Raw genomic sequence first — 22,083 nt, 5'->3', positions numbered from 1 at the left:
CCCGGCTCGTTGACAGCCCTAGGCCCAGCCCATCAGCAACACAGTTCCAATACCCACCCATTTAATGCATGGAACAAGACACGGCGACGAATCCCCACCAACCAAACTCCCTCTTCTCCTTCCCTTCTATATATATATATATATATATATATATATAGGAAAAACAATACAAGCATACATTGCAAGCAACCCATAAAATATTCAGAGGGAAAAGAAGTGAGGAAAGCCTAGTAGAAATGGAAGGTCTTTGGATTATTACTGTAGCCCTGACCGTGGCAGTGGTGCTACTTGAAAACGTGTGGCGACGGCGGTTGGACAAGGATTCAAAGGTGATAAAATGGCCTGCTGGGCCACGGCCACTGCCAATCATCGGGAACCTACACCAACTCTACAAAGGAGGTGACTTGCTACATGTCACCTTGGCTAACATTGCCCAAGTGCATGGGCGAATCATGACTGTTTGGCTCGGGAGCTCCCGGCCTACCATTGTGGTGAGCGATCATGAGCTAGCTTGGGAGGTGCTGGTGAGCAAGGCTCCGGACTATGCTGCACGGATGCTCCCATACATGTCGAAATTTGTTACTGCCAATTGGCGCACGCTCGCCACCTCTGACTCGGGTTCCTACTGGCAGGCTCTTCGCAAGGGCCTCCAGAGTTGTGCCCTCAATCCACCCAACATCTCAGCACAGATCCACTTGCAGGAGAAAGACATGGCCCACATGATCCAGAGCCTCCAAGAGGAAGCGTCCATGAGTGGAGTAGTCAAGCCGCTGCTCCAGCTTCGGCGGACCACGGTGCGGCTTGTCGGCCGCCTTTGTTTCGGCCCTGAATTCAAAGATGAAGTGTTTGTTGAAGGCATGGATAGTGCGGTTGAGGACACCATCAGGCTTACTGGCCATATACGGCTGGTCGATGTATTTGCATTCACTCGACATATCCCAGGCCTTAAGCTTCCCTTCCAACAAACATACGAAGTGAAGCATAGGATCGAAGAACTGATCCGTCCTTACATCTCTAGCCATCAATCATCTGACTCACCTTGTCCAAATTGCTACTTGCACTTCCTCCTCTCCCAGGACTTGCCAGAGCAAGTTGTCATCTTTAATATATTTGAACTGTTCTTGCTTGGAGTCGATAGCACGTCGACTGCTACTGCATGGGCGCTTGCTTTCTTGATAAGAGACCCAGCAATCCAACAAAAGCTCTATGAGGAGATCAATGAAAGTGGGACGGAGAATACAGTGAGTGTACAGGCTGTGAGTAAGATGCAGTATCTTCATGCTGTAGTGAAGGAATCGATGAGAATGAAACCGATAGCGCCACTTGCAGTGCCGCACAAGGCGGTCAAGGACAGCACATTGATGGGTACCAAAGTAATGGAAGGGACATCTGTTCTGGTGAACCTTTACGCTGTACTGTATGACCCAAATGTGTGGCACGAACCCCATCGGTTCATGCCGGAGCGGTTCTTGCATCCTTTGAAAGATGGGAGTGGAAATGATGGCAGCAATGCTGCTGCTCATCTTCTAAGAGCCATGGAGAGGTCTTTTCTCCCATTTGGGGCGGGTAGGCGGATCTGTGCTGGAATAGAGCTTGCAAAGATCCATATTGCACTCACCTTGGCCAATTTGGTGAAGAATTTCGAATGGCATTGCGAATTCGAAGGGCAACTCCCTGATCTGACCGAGGATCTAACATTTGTTCTTCGGATGAAAACGCCTCTCGCGGCATGCATCAAACCCCGCCATCTTTGAGCTATCTATTAAATGAGGTTTATGATTTTTGCATTTTGCTACATTGCCATGAATTCTTAGCAGTTTGAATATCTAAGAACCCGCCCAGTTTTATGTATGATCTTGTTATGTGTTGTTTTAGAACTGTTGTTTGTTTGGAAGAATCTCAGGATGAATGTGAAACTCCTCTTCCATGTCATTAAGAGGGAATTTAGGACCATTTAGAGTTATGTAACTAGTGTGAAAACTAGTGCAAGGATTCAGCCATTTCTTTGGCTCATGTAATAGACTTAGCAGTGTGTTTGCAGAGACATCTGAAATAATATACAGTTTTATAGAGAAAGGTAGAGAATTGTAGAGTGGTCAACACTACATGGTGATATGCATAGCTTAGAATATTTTGAATGGCTCCGGAGTGCTCTAGTAAATTTTGTTCGTTAGGCCTATGCAAATGAGTCTAGAAAGTTTCTATACCGCTCTTGACCTTAAACGAGGGTCACTTGATACAATGTAGGGTTTCTATATAATTCTTATGCCTATGCGTAAGAGAGCATTCCCATTTCAAACTCATTTAGAATCCTAATTAATTTAATACAAGCTTTTCAATTCTATTCTCCTATAATCTCTTTATATTCTCACTGTGTGCTTGTATTTAGTACTTAGCAGTGTATGGGAGTTAGGCTAGCTTTAGTGGTGCTGGGAGTTGAGCAAGTGCCACGCTAGTAAATGCTAAAAAGTTAATTAGTCCATGGTCTGTGGACCATCTGTGTTGTGGTGATGTGTACTGTATAGAGGACATTGATTGTGTGGTAACTCACCACACCATGGCATGGTGAGTTAATTCTGTGGGGCCCACCGAGATATGTGTTTTATTCACCTCATCCATCTATTTTTTGGCCATGAGCCCAAAATTAAAGCATATACAAAGGTCAAGTGGACCGGACCACAGGAAACAGTGGGACTTGAATACCTACTGTTTAAAACTTCCTGGGGTCACAGAAGTTTTGGATCAAGTCGATTTTTGTATTTTTCCTTCATCCTGACAAATAAATATCATTGTGTCCCTAGAAAGTTGAACGGTGGATGTTATTATCCCCACTGTTTTCTGTGGTGTGGTCCACTTGAGCTTTGGATATGCTTCAACTTTGGGCTCATGCCCTAAAATAATATGGAATAACAGATGGACAGTGTGGATAATCCACATACATCATGGTGGGCCCCACAGACTCACACACAATCTGCATCCCTGTATAGATCCATCCAGCAGCCATGACACCCAATAAAGAATGCTATAAGAGGAATTTTACGGCGTGCAGCATCTTAATTAGGGCAGACAACGGTCTGGGCCTGGGTTGGTGGGGGCCCGGAATTTACACTGTTTCTGGCCAGGCCGTCAGACCGTTTGCAGGCCCGATCCCGGCCCCTTGACACCCTTAATTTTAATGGACATGTGGCATGCGTGTGATGATCTGGCATCACTCATTGTGCAGACTAGTGGGGCCATCGCCTGAGGAAATGACAATTATCAAACAATCCTTGCCATTGATGTGAACAGAAAATGACAAGCAATCCAGATTCTCTCCATAAAAGCACACTCTGACGAACCGGTTGCTATCCGTTCATAACAATGCCTGGCTCTGCTTGTGGAACATAATCAACGTCTCAAATTCAAAGTTGAATTGCCCATATCAGTGGAGCACATGTGCAATGACTCGATTTCAAGAACAAGCAATGGGCTTCATTGGAATAAAGTGAAGTATGGAGTAGTGCCCTAAAAAGTTTTACGGGCCCACCGTGATGTATGTACGATATCTATTCCATACATCAGGTGCACTGGTTCATTTTATGACTGTGATGTATGTATGATATCCATTCCATCCATCAGTTGCGCTACTTCATTTTATAACCTAGTCCAAAAATCAAGAAGACACGAAAGACAAGTGGGCCACATACAAAAAGACAGTGGGATTTGAACTTAAACCATTAAAACTATGGGGGCCCACCAAAGTTATGCATCAGGATAATTTTTCCCACCCTTTCATCTTGGAGGGATTTACCTCGTGAATGGATTGGATGGCATCCAAACATTACAGTGGTTTCAGTAAGGTTTTAATGGTGAGCATTTCTGTCCTCACTGTTTCATTCGTTGTGGGCCACTTGAATTTTATAACTGACTGATTTTTAAGGCTTATGCCTGATGCAGGGATGAACGTGATAAAGTTGATCACCTTCTTCCGCAAGGATAACTACTCGAAATCCATGAAACTTCTTAGGCTTCTCACATAGAAAAAAAATAAGAAATAATAAAAATAAATTTTAGAATACATAATTTTAAAAAACAAGAAAAGATCAAATTTCAAGAACCATCTGGCAAAAGAAAAGGAAAATCTAAATCTTGAAAATTTGTAAAGAACAATCAATGTTTTAACTACCATGAATATGGATACTTGACGAATAAATGTCCTAAAAGGGATAAGTCAAAAAGAAGGAGCACGATAGCTACTTGGGATGAATCATCTGGCTTTGAAAGTTCTTCTAAGTCTGATGAATCAGAACAAGAAAATTCAAATGATGTAAAAGCCCTGATGACTAGAACCAAAGTCACCTCTCAAATAGTTTTAACATATCTGATTATAAAAATCTTAGGAGTGACCCTAATAAATTGATTAATGAATATATAAACGAGTTTACACCCATTTAAATAGGGATACTAAGCCATAGAAGAAGTTTTGGAATTAAACTACAAATAAAACTCCTAGGAATCGTGACTTACTATAAATAATAAACTTACTATGTTGTTATTTCTATTAGTGCGCATGATTTTCGGCCAAAAATAGTAAGTGTCCTATTTGGTCGTACCATGATGTTCTCTTAATTATTCTAAGCATTTTTCATGTTGGGTGAAATTAAAATAAGATTTCAACTATTGCTCTGATGGTATTTTGCATATTCCGCATAGGCAACTTGGCATAGCGCGGTTGGGTGGCTAAAGTAGCGCGTTCTACCCCAAAATTATGTATGGTATGTCCGATAGCTCATTTCGGTTTGTGAGATACATTCATTTTAAGTTTTGACAGTCCGGATCACCTTCGCTTCCAATCAGGCCTTTTTTTAATCCATCTTGGCCATGAAACTGTCCGTGACCCGCTCTACGTCAAGGCCCTGACAAGAGCTGGCCCAACTGATATACAGAGTGGATGTCAGCTACTTTTTGTTGCACAGGCTCCATCAACTGTCCACATTAGACCTAAGTAGGTTACGTGGATGGGTAAAATCTTCCATCATTGGAGAATCTTGGGTGATTTTCCGTCCAAAGTAGGTTATATTAGACCGACAGATTGGTTGAGTGAACATAGACCGCACGTGCAGATACTGGAGACGTGGGTATCCAATGTACATCCTTCGGCGGGGATGATATAATTCCTTTCCTAATCCGTACATCGCATTCATCAAGCTATGACAGTGGGCCCATCCGAATGAAGATTTCGGAGATTCATTTGAAAATAATGAGTAGAAAAAAAGAAAAAGAAAAGAAGAGAACATTTGAAAGTTTTGGAAAGAGATGCCGTACCTAAAATGCGAATGGAAATTCGACACTTGTTCTAGCAACTATTAGAGAGTAAAATTTTGTGAGTGAGTCCACCACGGTGTGTAGATCCTACCCGTCCAGAACGATTGACCCACCATAAAAAGAAACTTGTTCTAGCAACTATTAGAGAGTAAAATTTTGTGAGTGAGTCCACCATGGTGTGTAGATCCTACCCGTCCAGAACGATTGACCCACCATAAAAATGGAATGCCCCAAAATTCAGATCGATCCAATAATCTGTTAAGCCACAATGTTAGTTTGAAGTTTTAACGTGAGGATTGGTGACGTAGGGATGAACGTGATGAGGATAACTACTCCAAATCCACGGAGCTTCTCTGGACTCCTAACAGAGACTTCTCGAATCCACGAGGAAAGAAAGCAGAAAATAGAAATAAATTCTAATAAATTCGAAATTGATTAATTCATGAATAAAAACGAGTTTACAACCCTTTAAATAGGGGTACCAAGCAATGAGAAAGAAATTAGAATCAAACTACAACTCAAACTCTTAGAATCCGCGACTTACTATAAATAGTAAATTTACTATTTATAGACGGTCGTGACGTCTACTAGTGCGCAAGGTTTTCGGCCAAAAATAATAAGTGTCCTATTTGGCTTCACCAAACCGTTCTCCTAATTATTCTAAGCTCTTTTCACGTTGGGCGCAACTCCTAAAGCCTGACGGATGAAGAGTTATAATCAAACTAAAACTTACTATTTATAGTAAAAACGAAATTAAAACAGGGAAACGACCATTGATCCAAGGGTTTTTTGCAATTCCAGGCTGGGCATAGCGGGGTTGGTTGGCTTCAGTAGCTCGTTCTACCCCAAAATCATATATTTTACGTCAGATAACTCATTCCGGATTACAAGATATGCCCGATTTAAGGTTCGATGGTCCAGATCACTTCTGTCGTCGACCGGGCCTTTTCTGATCCATCTTGGCCATGTAACTGTCCGCAACCCGCTCTACATCAATTGGATAAGCCTGATTTTCTGGGCATCCCATTTCATAGTAGATGGAATCTGATGGAAGGGTGGAATTACAGAAACAAGCGACGGTGGCATCGAGATTCAGCTGCACAAAATTTTCATCCATGTTCACTACCTGTTTGTGGGCCCCACCATTTTCTCTTCATGAGTATTGCCATTCGTTGACACTTGTCCTGTTCTCACAGAGCGCCAGGAACATAAATATCCATGGCCCACCTCGATGTATACGAGACGTCCAATCCGTCTACCACCAGACCCAGACATTTTAGAAGGTAAGTGGGCCACGCCATTGGCAAATGTGGAAATAGAGACGTCCACGGTTGACATCTTTTTGGGGTGTCAGGTCTTTTCCGTGGGGCCCACCTCCAAGTATGAGTTGTATATTCACGCCGTCCATTCGTTTTGTCAGCTAATTTTAAGGATGAGCTTAAATCTGAAGTAGATCCAAATCTCAAGTGGACCACACCACTAAAAACAGTAATTATTGAATGCTGACACTTAAAACTTTCTTAGGGTATACATAATGTTTATTTGCTAGCTAGCCAACATTAACCTAGTGATAATGTCACACAACTTGGGTGAAAGGAAAACACAAATATCAGCCTGATCGAAAACTTTCATGGCCCACAAAAAGTTCTTAATATTGGTCAATCACCACGGTTTCCTGTGGTATGGTTTGCAGTAATTTAGATCTACTTTTATTTTTGGGATCGTGCTTTAAAATGATCTGAAAAAAAAAATAAAAAAATAGGAAGCATAGATATACAACACATACATTGAGGTGGACCCCACAAAAAAAGACTTGACGGAACTCAACCAGGTCCTTAGGGCAGAAAGTTGAGCGGGTTCAACCCGACCAACTCATGACCGACCCGACATTAGGTTGGGCCCAGGCAGGATGTATCAGGTTCGGTCTCGAGCTTGGGCTATACAAACACCAACTTGATAAAACTTGGGTTGGGCCCGGGTTGAGGTCTCAAGTTGCCTGAACCAACCTAAACTTGATCAATATATAAGTTGCTTATAAATTATAATTGAGTGTGGATTGCCTGTGTTGAAGGCATGGGAAATTCCAGTGTCATCGGGTCTCATCAGTCCACATTATTTCTAATGACTCTAACAAGATATGCCAGATATCTCTCTCCCAAATAGATTGCGTGTTACACAACATGACTTTTAAAAGAGTAGTTGTCCTATACTTTAGCTTGTTTATTTATAAAAGATAAAGTTCTTTACTATAAATAATTACATATATAATTAATAAAATCATAGGTACAAAAAATAAGATATGTATTGAAATATAATAATGAAAATATTAGCATGCATCCACCCGCTGATCCCACTTGGATTGGACTTGGGTTGAAAATTCCCAACCAGAAGTTGGGTTAAGCTTGAGGTATAGGAACCTTGGGTTGGGCTAGGGTTGACCCCCAACCCAACCCAACCGACTTTCAGCCCTATGCTCGTGGTCCAAAGAGGTGAGAAATCCAGCTGGCCCTGTCCATCATTTTCTCTGGCTCGTGTTCGAACATGATCCAAAAAATTGAGGAAATCCAAAACTTTAGTGAACCACACTGCAGGAAACAATGGGGATGGAAATACCCACCATTAAAACAGGCCCAAAGCCCACGATGATGTTTATATATCATCCTAACTGGTCATAAAGGTCATTATAACTGTAATTAACTACAAAAGCAAATATTAGCCTCATTCAAAACTTTTGCGTCTTCATAAATGTTTCAACAGCATTCAATCCCCACCGTTTCTTATAGAGCGGTCTACCTAAGTTTAGAGAAACTGGCATACAGTTCAATTTCTCACGGACATGTCTGTGGGTCCCAGGTAGCTTCCCAATGCAGAAAACCCCCATGGGCAAGGGGTGCAGGCAGCTGGGGTCCACCAGCAACAGAGTAAGTCGAGGTTTGCTTGGATGCATTCCTACATACTGTAATAAGATGTGTTCAAACTTGCTTTTTTTATTGAGACAACTGTTTATTAGATAGAGCTACCCTCGAATTGGGGATGCTAGAAAAAAGGTTGAATATTTCAACCCATTGTAAAAAGTTTACAATAACCGTCCATATTTAAAGAAAATGAGCCAAGTTATCGGAGGGTTGAAATAATCCCAGTGTTGGTTCTAAATTCAGTCGAACACATTATTCGTGTGTATGTGTGTCGAGCATGCCATAGTCAATACTGGCTCAACTTATACTAAACGTCTTGTGACCCTAGGCATTGAATACATCGAGAAATTGATTTTGGGTGAATCAGGTCATTTATCTAGCCACTAATCACAAAAAGATCAAGCATATTAAAAAAAAAAATGCATTAGCCATAATTGATAAAAAGAATAAATATGAATCATGCACTCGGCTAATGAAAATCATTGCAGAATGTTCAATTGTTCATCTAGGCGATATGTCTCGTTAAGTGAGTTGGTCATGAATGATGAACGGATCTTCGATAATCTTGTGAGAAGGTTGGTGACATGTGGATAATCACAAGTAGAGTAAAGCTATATTATTCTACTTCTAATGAAAAATAAAGGCATTGGACTAGAAAATTAAATTACTAGTAATTAAAGACATAAAGGTAAATGATGATAAAAATAACAATAATACTGTAAGGATCAAATGAATCATTGGCTTTGGTAAGATTGACTAAGGCTAGGAGCTCTTCATTCCTCACTCAATTTATAAACTTGATAGGTGGTTGCTGAAGAGCTCACTTCAGCTTCGTGGGAAATTAAGCTAGTTGGCCACACGATCTCTTGCAAATATTGTTGAGCATTCATATAAGTGTAGCCTTTTGCATTTGGCCACATGTATAAGAAATAATCATCTCCAGTGACTAATGTGATTGTGCATGCTATTTTAAGTGATGAAGAATGTCTTTTCTAGTAAGTTATGTGATTGTGCATATTCTCCTATGCCATTATATTAGATTGGGTCATTCACAACTTGCCATGTGTACATGACAATCTCTTTTGCTTTTAGTGCTTTGTTGTAGAGTTTCCACTTTTGCATTTATTTATTTTTTAATATGGACATGCCTGTACCTTCTTGGCTCAGAGTTTTATGTTCACCAGGTATAGTATATTGTTACCATGTGGCGTCTTTTGAATTGTTCGGCTTGGCTTTCTCAGGCTGAATGTACCCATTTAACCTTTATGTATTGTCTTTCTACCATATAAAGTAAGACCATCAAATAAACAATTTAGACCATGGGAAGATGACCGGATTCAAAATTTAGAAGCATGCTCATATTATTTTGCAAGACATCTACATGCATGCATGCAAAACCGATATTAAGCACATTACTATTTTCAAGGTGGATTGCCTCAACCACCCTGTTGCAGGAAGTTGTTGTGTTTGGAAGCTAGGTGGGACCCACCCTGATGTTTGTGAGAAATTCACTCATATATTCAATTTTGCCTGTTGCTCATCCATCCATTTGCTGCTTCTGTTACGACATGAGCCAAAAAATGAGGCAGTCCAAGACTCAAGTGGGTTGCATGACAGGCAAACGAGAATAGGGAAATGCTTAATGTTGAAACCTTATTGAGGTCCAAGTGATGTTTATATGCCATCCAAACTGTTCAAAAGGTGGAATAAACTGAAAAACACAAAAATATTAGCCTAATGTAAAATTTCTATGGCCCCATGAACCTTTTGCACAGACAATCAATCCTTATGGTTTCCATCATGCAGCCTGCAGCTTGAGTTTTGATTTTGCCTTTTTCTTGCTCATATCTTAATATTATTTGAAAAAACAGAAGAACAGAGTGGTTTTCTCACAAACATCATGGCAGGCTCCACCTAGCTTCTAGCCACAGGAACTTCCTATATAATCTGGATCCAATCATTTTTCAAAAAGAAAGAACAAGGATTGCCTTCACTGAGTTCTCGGTGTTAAAAGCTAAGTGGGGCCTACCATGAGTTTCCTTAGAAATTCACTGGGAACATCCATTTTGCAGACCATTGGTAGAACATGAGCTTGAAAATGAGATAGATTGAAAACTCAAGAACAGGAAAAAGTGAGTCAGGTAGTTGAAACCTCCCCAAGGTCCACCCTGATGTTTATATGACATCCAAACTACCATAAGGTTTTTTCTTATAGAATAAATTAAAAAACGCAAATATTAGCCTAATCCAAAACTTCTATAGCCCTGTAAATATTTCAACAGTGGACGTATTAAACGCTGTCGTACAGCTCACTTGAGTATTAGATCTACCTTATTTTGACTCATGTCCTGGTATGTTTTGGTAAAAATGATGGACAGAGTGGACTCCTCACAAACATCACAGTGGTTTCAGCTGAAATAACTTTCTAGTGGATTAGGTGCCACCCAACCTCACCCAAGACGGTGGGGCCCTTAAAGTAGAGCCCATCTTGATGTATTTATTATATATCCATGCGTCCATCTGTTTTTCCATATCATTTTTCGGCAGGAGCCCAAAAAACGAAACAGATCTAATTAACAGGTGGACCATACCATAGGAAAACAGATCTAATTAACAGGTGGACCATGCCATAGGAAAGATTGGTGGTTGACCATTAATAGGCTACAAAAGTTTTGGATCAAGCTGATATTTATTTATTTTCCCTTAATTTAGTATTATGTGACGCTATTAACAGATTAGATGGAAAATAAATATTACTGTGGGCATTAGGAAGTTTTTAACAGTAGGGCATTCAATCACCACTGTTTCCTATAGTATGATCTGCATTGGACTTGTATCTTCTTCATTTTCAGGCTCATATCCTGAGATGATCTAGCAAAACCGATGGACAGCCTGGCTATAGAATAAATATATCAAGTGGGCCCCACAATAAGTGCCGCACAGTCTTCGGTGAGGCTGGGATGGCAACTGCCCAATCCGCTCCCGTGAACTTTGGTAGAGGGTGTCCCACGCAATCCGCATCCTCAATGCATGCCAAGTCACACGTGATGCCAACCAACCTTGACACGTGTGCCAGATCCCAACCAACGTCACCTAGCAGCGTCACCAGGCCGAAATGTGCTAGAATTCACGTGTGGAAACGTTGGATATCGACAATCTGCTTTTCTATTTTTTTCATGTCTGGCCCACCCAATACTTCAACCGAAAGAATCTGCTGGGTCTCATAAAAAGTGTCTGTACAAATCGAATCTTGAATCTGTCTGGTTTGGTGAACTGCGTCATTGTCCTCAACCCATGCCGACCTGCTTTGTCGGTATCGCACGCGCACAGATGTGGCACAGTTGCTTGAGATTATCGGCGTCACTATAAAGATGGGGCCGCCGCGACTCGGCCTGGCCAAAAGGTGGGCCAGTCCACTCATCAAATAATGGGCAGCTGCATGAGAAGGCATTTACATTTTCCGCTCAATATACACGTTGCCAGCTTGATTTTTCACCCAATCTTGTTGCTATTGGCCTCGGCTTATCACTGGCCGGGACTTTCTAGAACAATTTGGATAGCCTGGATTTGCTTGCATGTATGCCTTACTCTGAGTGGATGAGCTGCAAATTGCACCTTGGTAAGCGATGGCCACGTACTATTTACCACGTCAATTGGGATATTAATTAAAATAGCTCTAAATTACCGTACAAAGACATCAAAATTTCAAGTCATATTTCTTTTAGTCCATTGGCCTCTTTTCTTTTTTTTTTTTTTTCTTTTTCTCCGAATGAAAATGAGCCTTTGCTAGCTATCTTCTTATATGACAGTAGCTTTTTGTACAAGTTGAGAAGACTTTTTGAGAATGAGAATGTAGGTCACACTAAATCAATGATTGGGATTATCCCTCGGTCGATCTAATCCGTTTACTTTAATCAAACAGTTGTCAACCCACTGTAGGGTCATTTTAAAAAATTGGAGATGTTTGTGGCCTATAATTGCATTAACGTTGTAAGTTACTTCGAACTATCTCATCCGGTGTGGTCCATCCGTGGTAAGTTTTTCCCCCAAACTTAAGCAGATGACATGAAATTGAAACACATTTCATATGGACGGCTTGGATCTAATACAAGGCGATCCAGTGGACCCACACATAAGATATGGGATTGGTTCAATAGGTGGGCCCTTGCGCAGGAGGGCCATTTAAAATTTTCTTTCTCTTGAATTTGCATGGATACTCTAGGGGGGGGGGGGGGGGGTGTTAAATGTGTGCCAATTAAAAACAATTAACACTTAAGCTACGAGGTGAGATAAAATATTAATTATGCATGTGGTACAAATTAAGTGCCTAGCATACAATCTATTCATGCATTCATAATAAACAATTCAAACAAAAGCAAAATAGAAATGCATACACATAAGCAATAACAAACACAACGATGTATAGTGGTTTGGTTAAATACCTACTCCACTACTAGTGGCCGTACTCTCCTTGAGTATATCAGATTTCACTATTTTAGAGGTTTCCAGTAGGTTCACCTCTAACATTTACAATGGTTTTACAAGTCAACCAAAAACCTACACGTACACACCCATGTTGGTGACGATTCTACACAAAAACCTACATGTACTCACCCGTGTCGGTGGAACACATTTCCACCCATGTCGATGGCTCCTGAGAGATTTACTAGGTTTTCTATTGGCGCACCTAGAATTAATATGATCCTAATATAAGGACCTCAGTACACTCCCACTGGTGGCTCCCACGGAGACTAACACGTACACACACGTGTCCATTGAATTTAGTCGTACATAAGGACCTACGTATACTCCCATCAGAGGTGATCTTACACAAGGACCTATGCGATTTTGAGTTGCAAACTCTATAGATTCAAAGAATTGGATTCTCAATCTTGAATCGGCTTCTCAATTGCTCCACAATATTTAAAGTTGATCTTTTTTCGCTCCAAGAATCGGCCACCTTGCAATCGATGTACCTTTGTAAGGATGCTAAGGTAATGAGATATGATGGTTGAATCTCCTCCAACTGATAGATAGTTGTTTACAAATTGGGGATTCACCTAGATTGATATTCTAGAGAGTGTTTAGACAATGGATTTATCTATGGGTGTGGTGTCTAATCTCTAGAGAATGCAAGATATCATATTATTCATTTGATGAAACTTGAAATGCTCATTAGAGTGATTAATCACATTAAAGAAGCCATGGATATCTTTAAGATAGAGCATAAGATGTATAGGAAGACTTGTGATACATCAGGGTCTTTAAAATACCAAATTCAATCATTTGCAGAAATATCTGATCACTAGATTTATAGAGAAAAAGCTCCAACGGATCTATAATAGCTAGTCCATTGATTGAAGATCAATTAAACATACCTTCGATTTGATCGAGCACATGTTCGATTCAATCGAGAAAGTCCAAAATTTTTCAATTTGCTCGCATCAAGCGATGAGCTTTCGATCGACCGAGTTCGATTGATGGACCATCGATTCAATTGACAGTTGTCAAAATCAAGTTATTTTGGGATTTGGATTTACAACAACCTTGCACCTCTTTTAAGTCTAACTAAACATGTTCATTTAAGGTATAAGGCTTGGGTTAGATAAATCAAATGTTTACCTGTAAAATGAAACATCTAGAGGTAGGTTGTTTTGGAACTTAAGGGATTTAGGGTTAGGTTTACCAAGACACCTCATGTTTACCTATGTCTTCAAGCCTCGATGCTTCAATTCTTCGAGTCATTGGTCTTTAATGTCTTCCTCTTGAGGCTCAACTTACTCGAGACACCCTCCCTCATGTCATTGACAAATCGATGTACTAACATCTCTTTCTTCTTCGTTTTTTTTTTTCCACGGGAGGGGACTATTTTGGCTGTTAGAACCATTACTACCTCCGTGGCACCTACTTCGGCAAGCTTCCGACGTCATTTCCTTCATGCTGGCAAGTTTCTGAATATTTTTTTTAAAGATTTCTGTCCACACTCTTTGATATACAAGCTATGATCGCCAAAGGTAAAATTTAGTATAATAGCCGCTTTTGTGTATGCTTGTGTGTGTGTGTGTGTGTTTTATAGGTATCAATTGTGGAAGTTTGTGAAAGGGAGGATGGTGTGGTGGTTTCTTTTATAATTGGGTGTTTTTGTATGAATGGTGGGAGTTTGTGAAATGGATGAACTTTATAATGAATGAATATTATAATAGATAAATTTTGAAATGGAAGAATGTTGTAATGATGATTGTGATGAATGTCGAAATGGATGAATGTTGTAATTAATAAATGTTGAGATGAAAGAATGTTGTGACAGATGAATGTTGTTTGGTGGATCAATGATATTTATTATGGATCGTTGATAATTATTGTGGATCATCAATATTAACTATGGATCGTCAATATTAATTGTGCATCGTTGATATTCACTGTGAATCATTGATATTTAGTGAAGATCGCCGATATTAACTGTGGATTGCCAATAATCAGTGAGGATCGCCGATATTAATTGTGGATCACCGATACTCATTGTGGATTGCTGATATGCACAACGGATCGTCAATCCGATGAAAACGGTCATAATTCCCTTATTACATGTCCAATTTAGGCGACTTGTACTCATTGGAAATATAATTTGATAAACTTTCAAATGACTTTTAAATCATCTTTTTACACACTATTTGATTGCTTGAAGTTGGCGTACCTTGAGCTTCGGGGGGATATCTTATCTCAAGATATCCGGATGAGGCTTGATCTTGCGATGGTCGATCTGGTAAGGTCTGCCCGACGCATGCCCGGAATCGATGAGTCGTCCGAACCGACTCAACCTTTGTCTCGGTTTAGCGAATCATGCCTCGGATTTGACACATCCTTTGGTGACCCGAGGCATTAAGTCCGAGTCTGCGGACTTGTATTTTTTGTCCCCAACAGTAAGCCCCCCCTACTCCGTGTGTTTCATATGACACTTAGGAGTAGCGAGTTTTGAGTCGGTTCACAACCCAGTCCGAGACAGTAGGTAGTCATTTAATGCGTTCCGTGTCGCCTTTGACGGGAGGCGGTTCGGTTCCTGACATCGCATGCGCCGTCAGCCGTCAAATCGCTCATCCCGCCAATGAGGGTTGGACACGTAGCAAGGGCATTATTGTCGTCAGTCGACGAGCGCCACGTGTCGAGTGGGGGAATCGATGCAGGCGTCGAATCATTTTCCCATTAATTACTTCCGCCGTATGGCAATCTTATAAATTGGTGGGGGTCCCGCATTTTGAACTTCTATTGCCATTCCTACTTTTCATTCCCTTTGGAGCCTTCTCAGTCTTTCATCTTCTTCCTTTCCTCTCTCTTAACCGTCAGCGCTTCCTTCTGCCATTTCCGTTTCCCTTTCTCCCTTCGGTGAGTTTCTCCTTCCTCTTTATTAGGTAATAATGGCGGATAGGGGTTCTCGAAGTCCCCAGGGGGGAGCTTCCGGAGACGAAGGCGAAGCGCAACGTTTTTGGAATGTTGCGGAATCGCCTTCCTTACTGACGGAGATAGCAGTGGATGCCAACGCTGCTTTTCTATCTGAGAGAGTCACTGAAGCTCCGGCGGAGCGCCCTGCTTCCGTTGTTCCTTCTCGTGGTGGGTCGTCTTTATTAACCCGCCCGGGAAGGCCTAACTTTCCAAGGGGCATGGAGGAAGATGAGGAGGAAGAAGATGAAATGTTGATTGCCGAGGGAACCTCTGATCCAGTTCCTGTCGATGAATCGGCGCACGCCGAGTCAGAAGGAGAAGGATCGGGGGAAGATTTAAGCGGTCCGGTTCCCTCAGTTTTAACTGAGGCGGACTTAGACAGAATCCGAATCTGGTATCACATCCCCGAGTCGGTCATCCCCCGTCCGAATGACTTGTCGGATCACCCTCCTGCTGGGGGCGGTCGCGATTTACCAAGTGTCGATGCAATGCGGCTTGCGTCGGCCCCTTCAGGCCATCGTCCGGGAGTTTTGTCTCGCATTCATTGCCCGGGGCGAGATAGTCCCGAATGGGTGGAGGAACTTATTCGGGTGTGCGGTGTTGTGGCCCGAGATGGAACAGCCACCCGAATTTCTCCACCTGTACCAAGTGCGAGTGAATCCGAACTACCATGGCTTCTACGTCTTCGCTGCTTGGCGAGGCGGAGGCGGTTCCCTGATAACTGACCCTCCCACTTCCAACAAACATTGGAGAGAGCGTTGGTTTTGGGCATGTGGTCGCTGGGAGATGGATGAGTCTTGCGAGGCTCGTGTTCCTCGGACATTCCAGAGAGCGCAGGTGACTTGGGTCTTCTTTCTCCGCCCTTTTTCATTTTTGTAATATTCTGAGTCTGAAGGGTTATTCCGAAGAAGAAGCCGAAGCTCGGCAACATTGCCTCGGCTCGGATCAAAGAGTTGAGGGCGTTGGATCCGGCAGATAGGTCTTGGAAGGTGCTTTTACAGCCGGAGTCATCTTGCCGGTCTAGACTCGGAAGTCACGGGTAATTGAAAATGTATCTTGAAAACTAATTTCCCCCGACTTACTTCGTTTTTTTTAGATGCAAGCCCGTCCCAATCTCGGGATTGTTCACGAAGGCTCCCTCGAAATGGTGAGCTCGCCTCCCCTTAGGCGATCCACGAAGTTGAAGGCTCCTCGCGGTCGTTCTTTCCCGGAGCCTCGGCCCCAAGAGGCAAAGGGTGGTGCGGAAGGAGAAAGAGCCGGCGAGTTCTTCTGCCCCTCCTGTCGTCGTAATTCCCGACCCGGAAGAAAGGGCGGAAGAGACGGCGCAGCCTCGGAACCTCGGGCGGCACCGCTCGGTACACGTTGAGCGGATGTTCGAGACGAGGAAGAGACCGGGCCGCGTCTTCCGGGGAAGGTGAGCGAGGACCGCATCCTCCGAGGGGAGGAGACTAACCGGGAAGGGCCGTCTTCTGCGGCAGGTGGTATCGGGGATTCGTGAGGCTTCAAGCTCCGTCATCGCAAACCGTCGGCCATGCGGAAGGGTGCTTTTTGAACTCGCTCCTGGCTTAATCAAGGCCAGCAAGAAGCTATCCTCGACTCATCGGCTGCAGACTCTTCTGTCGGAAGCCGAAGGGCGACACGAGGAGGCCGAAATCCGGGTCGGCGTCCTGACAGGCGAGGCGGCCCTTGCCATGAAGGCTGCCGAAGATGCGGGAGCAGAGGCGGCTTCCTCCAGAAGAGCCTTGGATGAAGCGAAAGCAGAGGTTGCTCGGGTACTGGCTCTTCTCTCCGAAGCTGAAGAAGAGAACCGGCGAGTTCTCGCAGTTCATGCTTCGTGCGCAGATGACTTAGCTCGGGCTAAGCTTGAGGCGGCGGAGCATATTCAGCAGGCCGACGAGAAAACTCGGGAGGCTGAGAAGGCTAGGGACCAAGCCGTCTAAGCTTTCCTTGAGTCGGCGGAGTTCGAGGACGAGAGAGACCGCTTGTTCCAAAGCGGATATCTGGAATGCGTCAAGGATATAAAGAAATCTTTTCCTGACCTTGACCTTTCAGAAATCGAGGGTGGAGCTGCTGAGGACGAGGCCGGTGCATGAGGACAGTTACCAGGGCCCTTCGATTTTTTTCTTTCTATTTGCTTTGATGTATTCACACGTTGTATTTGCATGTGTTTTGATGAATGGAAGAAAAATGCTTAGCTTTATTCATTTGACTTGGCTTTAATCTTTCTTAGTTCAGAGTCTTTAAACATTGAGTACCGAGCTAAGGATAGTAGACCTTGAGGTGTTCAGCGTTCCAAGGGTGAGGCAATGGTTGTCCGTTTAGGTCTTCTAGCCGATACGTTCTCGGATGGCTGAGACGATATAGGGTCCTTCCCAATTGGGTCCCGGCGTACGACCCAAATTCCTTGGTGTTGGAAAATACTTTCCGAGAACCATATCTCCCATTCGAAACCTTCTAATCTTAACTCGGGTATTGTAGAACCGAGCCACTTGTCGTTGCCGCGCCTCCGTGCGCAGCCGCGCCACTTCCCTTTGTTCGTCCAGAAGGTCGAGTCCGAGTGCAAGGAGTTCTTCATTCTCTTCTGCATTGAATGAGGTGATTCGAGCCGAAGGTAATCCGATTTCAACGGGAGTGACGGCTTCCGAGCCATACGCGAGTGACACGGGGGTTTCTCCTGTGGCGGTTCGAGCTGTAGTTCGATAAGCCCAAAGAATTTTCGGGAGCTCTTCGGCCCATGCTCCTTTGGCCCGGTCAAGCTTGGTCCGAAGATGTTGCTTGATAATCTTGTTAACCGCCTCAACTTGTCCGTTGGTTTGAGGATGATGAGGTGAAGAATAAACGTTTCTGATTCCGAGGTTGTCGCACATCTCGCGAAAACTCCTATTATCAAATTGCCTTCCATTGTCTGTAATAATGGTACGGGGTACTCCGAATCGGCAGATAATGTTTTTCCATACAAACTCGGTGATCTTCTGCTCGGTTATTTTAGCTAATAGTTCTGCCTCGACCCACTTCGTGAAATAGTCCACTGCTACCACAGCAAACTTGGTCTGACCTTTTCCCATAGGGAGCGGTCCTATGATGTCGACGCCCCACTGTGCGAAAGGCCAAGGACCAGTCATCGGTGTCAGTGCCTCGGGTGCTTGCCTCGGAATTGCCGCGAACCGTTGACATTTGTCGCATTTTTGAACGAGCTTGCGAGCGTCATGTTGGATAGTGGGCCAGTAGTATCCCTGTCGTAGGACCTTGTAGGGGAGAGATCGCAGAGTGGTTTCCCCAGATTCCTTCATGGATTTCACGTAATACATAGTTCGCCTCACGGGGTTTGAGGACCGCAGCAACGGAGCGTAGTAGCCTTTCTTATAAAGGGTTCCTTGAGTATGGTGTAACGAGAGCTCGGATCTTAACTCGTCGAGCCTCGGCACGTAGCTCTCCCTTGTCAAGGTAGTGGCGGATTGGATCGATCCAGGATGGTCTCGAGTGTGTTGACGGCCTCGCCAATTGGTTCATTTACACTCGGCTTGTCGCGTATTCGATAGGGAAGGACCGGGTATATCATCTTCATCTCGAGGCGAGCTTTCTAATAAATCGGCTTTTTTTTTTACGAGGATCCAGTGACACGGAAAGGAAATCCATTGACAAGTTCTTTCACTTTCTCCATGTATGCTCTCAATTGGTCTTTCCGTGTTTGGTATACACCGGTAACTTGATTAACAACCAACTGAGAGTCGCTGAAAACGCTTAGGTGCGTAACTCCCATACTAGCGGCGAGTCGGAGGCCGAGTAACAATGCTTCGTATTCCGCCGTATTGTTCGACGCTTGGAATCCAAGTCGTAAGGCATACTGTATATAGGTATGATCAGCACAACCCCAGCCCCACTGGCCTTCGAGTTGGAAGAACCGTCGACATACAGTTTCCATGGAATAGGGCAAGGGGGAGCGGTTGATGTCGGAACTGCACCGTCCTTCGGCGTATCGTTTATTGAGAGGTCGGTCGGAGGCGTCCCCTCGGCGATAAAATCAGCTACGGCTTGCCCTTTGATTGCTGCCTTTGGTCCGTATTGAATATTAAACTCACTCAGCTCGATAGCCCATTTAGTGAGTCGGCCGGAAGCCTCTGGTTTCTGCAATACCTGGCGAAGCGGAAGATCGGTCATCACGATGATGGTATGGGCATGGAAATACGGCCTGAGTCGGCGAGAGGAAGTTACTAAAGCCAAGGCGACTTTTTCCAAGCTTGGGTATCTCGTTTCTGCCGGCAGTAACGCTTTGCTGACGTAATACACCGGCAGTTGCTTTCCTCCGAATTCTTGTATCAAAGCCGAGCTGACCGCTGCCTCGGATACTGCTAGTTAAAGGAGTAGGGACTCCCCTGACTCGGGTTTTGTTAAGAGAGGTGGAGAACCGAGATATGATTTTAACTGTTGGAACGCCGCTTCACATTCTTCCGTCCAACTCATCGTTTGCCTTCCTTTCAATTGTTTGAAGAAAGGGAGACATTTATCCGTGGCTCGGGACAGGAACCGATTAAGTGCTGCGACTCGTCCGGTCAACCTTTGGATGTCCTTAATGGTTTTGGGGGATTCCATATCAATCAAAGCCTTTATCTTCTCAGGGTTTGCTTCTATTCCTCGCTGACTAACCAAGAAACTTCCGGAGCCTACTCCAAAAGCACATTTACTTGGATTCAGCTTCATCAGGAACTTCCGTAGGATTAGAAACATTTCTTCCAAATCATTCACATGATCCGCCGTGTGTATGCTTGACGAGCATGTCGTCAATGTATACTTCCATGGTTTGGCCTATAAGCCGAGCAAAGATTTTGTTAACTAACCTTTGATAAGTTGCGCCGGCATTCTTCAAACCAAATGGCATCACTCGGTAACAATAAAGGCCTTGGTCAGTGACAAAGTCGAACGACTCATAAAAGACGGCCAACTCAGAGAACATATGGTTGAAGCTGGGGTAGCTGAGGCACGCCCGACCGAGAGTCAGCCTATAGAAGAAATCCGGACGATTATCGGCGGTACACAAGGTGGGGGCGACTCAAACAATGCACGAAGGAATCATGCAAGAAAACTTAGTCAGCCTCAGTCCGAGCTCATGATTATAGATCGGCCACCAAAGGAAAAAAAAAGGAAAGATATTGCATATCGTTCACTGAGGAAGACGCCCGAGGTATCCATCACCCTCACGATGATGCGTTGATCGTCACCCTGGCGATCGCTAAGTCCGACCAGCATATTAACGATCGAATCATTGGACCCTCGGGCGAGAATTATGAGCGAGGACGGCGGTCGAAGATCTTGTCTCGGTCCCCTTGGTCGAGACGGATGGATCCAAGGTACGAATTGACTCGTCTCTGCAGTCCCCTTTGAAAGAAAGATAGCCGCTCGTGGTCGAGCGTATTTGCCGAGTCATGAAGATATGCCGGGATCGACCCCTCTGTGGTGACTCACCGACTCAACGTCGATCGACCGAGCCGACAGAAGCGACGACCGCTCGGCCCTGAACGATACGCCATCATTGAAAAAGAAGTCAACAAACTCCTCCAGGCTAATTTCATAGAAGAAATACATTATCCAGAATGGGTCGCGAATGTCGTGCTTGTAAAGAAATCCAACGGGAAGTGGCGAGTCTGTATTGACTATACCGACTTAAATAAAGCTCCATGGTTTGGCCTATAAGCCAGGCAAAGATTTTATTAACTAACCTTTGATAAGTTGCGCCGGCATTCTTCAAACCAAATGGCATCACTCGGTAACAATAAAGGCCTTTGTCGGTGACAAAGGTAGTTTTTGATTTATCTTTAATGCATTACAATTTGATTATACCGAATATGCATCCATGAAGCTAAGGAGCTCATGTCCGGATGTATCTACTAACTGGTCTATCCTCTGAAGCGGAAAGCTATCCTTCAGGCTTTATTTAAGTCGGTATAGTCAATACGACTCGCCACTTCCCGTTGGATTTCTTTACAAGCACGACATTCGCGACCCACTCGGATAGTGTATTACTTCAATGAAATTAGCCTGGAGGAGTATGTTGACATCTTTTACAATGATGGCGTATCGTTCAGGGCGAGCGGTCGTCGCTTCTGTCGGATCGGTCGATACCGGATCGATGTTGAGTCGGTGAGTCATTATTGAGGGATCGATCCCAGGCATGTCCTCATGACTCCGTGCAAATACGTTAGCGTATCATCGGAGCAAGCTATTAGATTGTCTTTCAGGGGTGACTACTGAGACGAGCCAATTTGTACCATTTTGGATTCATCTGTCTCAGCCAAAGGTACCGAGATAAGGTCTTCCACCGGTTGTCCTCGTTTGTGAGTTTCGACCCGAGGGTCCAGTGACTCGATCACTAATACCTCGGGTGGAGCTTTTATGGCTGTCGCGTAACAGTAACATCGCCCGCATCTTCGGT

General features: G+C 43.7%; 1 protein-coding gene across 1 annotated transcript; it reads left to right on the top strand.

Moving 5' to 3' along the window:
* The first annotated feature begins 236 nt into the window (after positions 1-236).
* LOC131224026 ((S)-canadine synthase-like) lies at positions 237-1,754 on the top strand. The gene has a single exon (XM_058219610.1). The coding sequence runs from the start codon at positions 237-239 to the stop codon at positions 1,752-1,754; it is 1,518 nt and encodes a 505-aa protein (XP_058075593.1).
* The last annotated feature ends 20,329 nt before the right edge of the window (positions 1,755-22,083 follow it).

The sequence above is a fragment of the Magnolia sinica genome, chromosome 2 (assembly GCF_029962835.1).
Source record: "Magnolia sinica isolate HGM2019 chromosome 2, MsV1, whole genome shotgun sequence".
Taxonomy (NCBI): Eukaryota; Viridiplantae; Streptophyta; class Magnoliopsida; order Magnoliales; family Magnoliaceae; genus Magnolia; species Magnolia sinica.
Note: the sequence above shows the minus strand (reverse complement) of the source record. Positions and strands in the feature narration are given on the sequence as shown.

Excerpts from the sequence above, each read along its gene's own strand:
- LOC131224026 (XM_058219610.1), top strand. The coding sequence starts at position 237 with ATGGAAGGTCTTTGGATTATTACTGTAGCCCTGACCGTGGCAGTGGTG.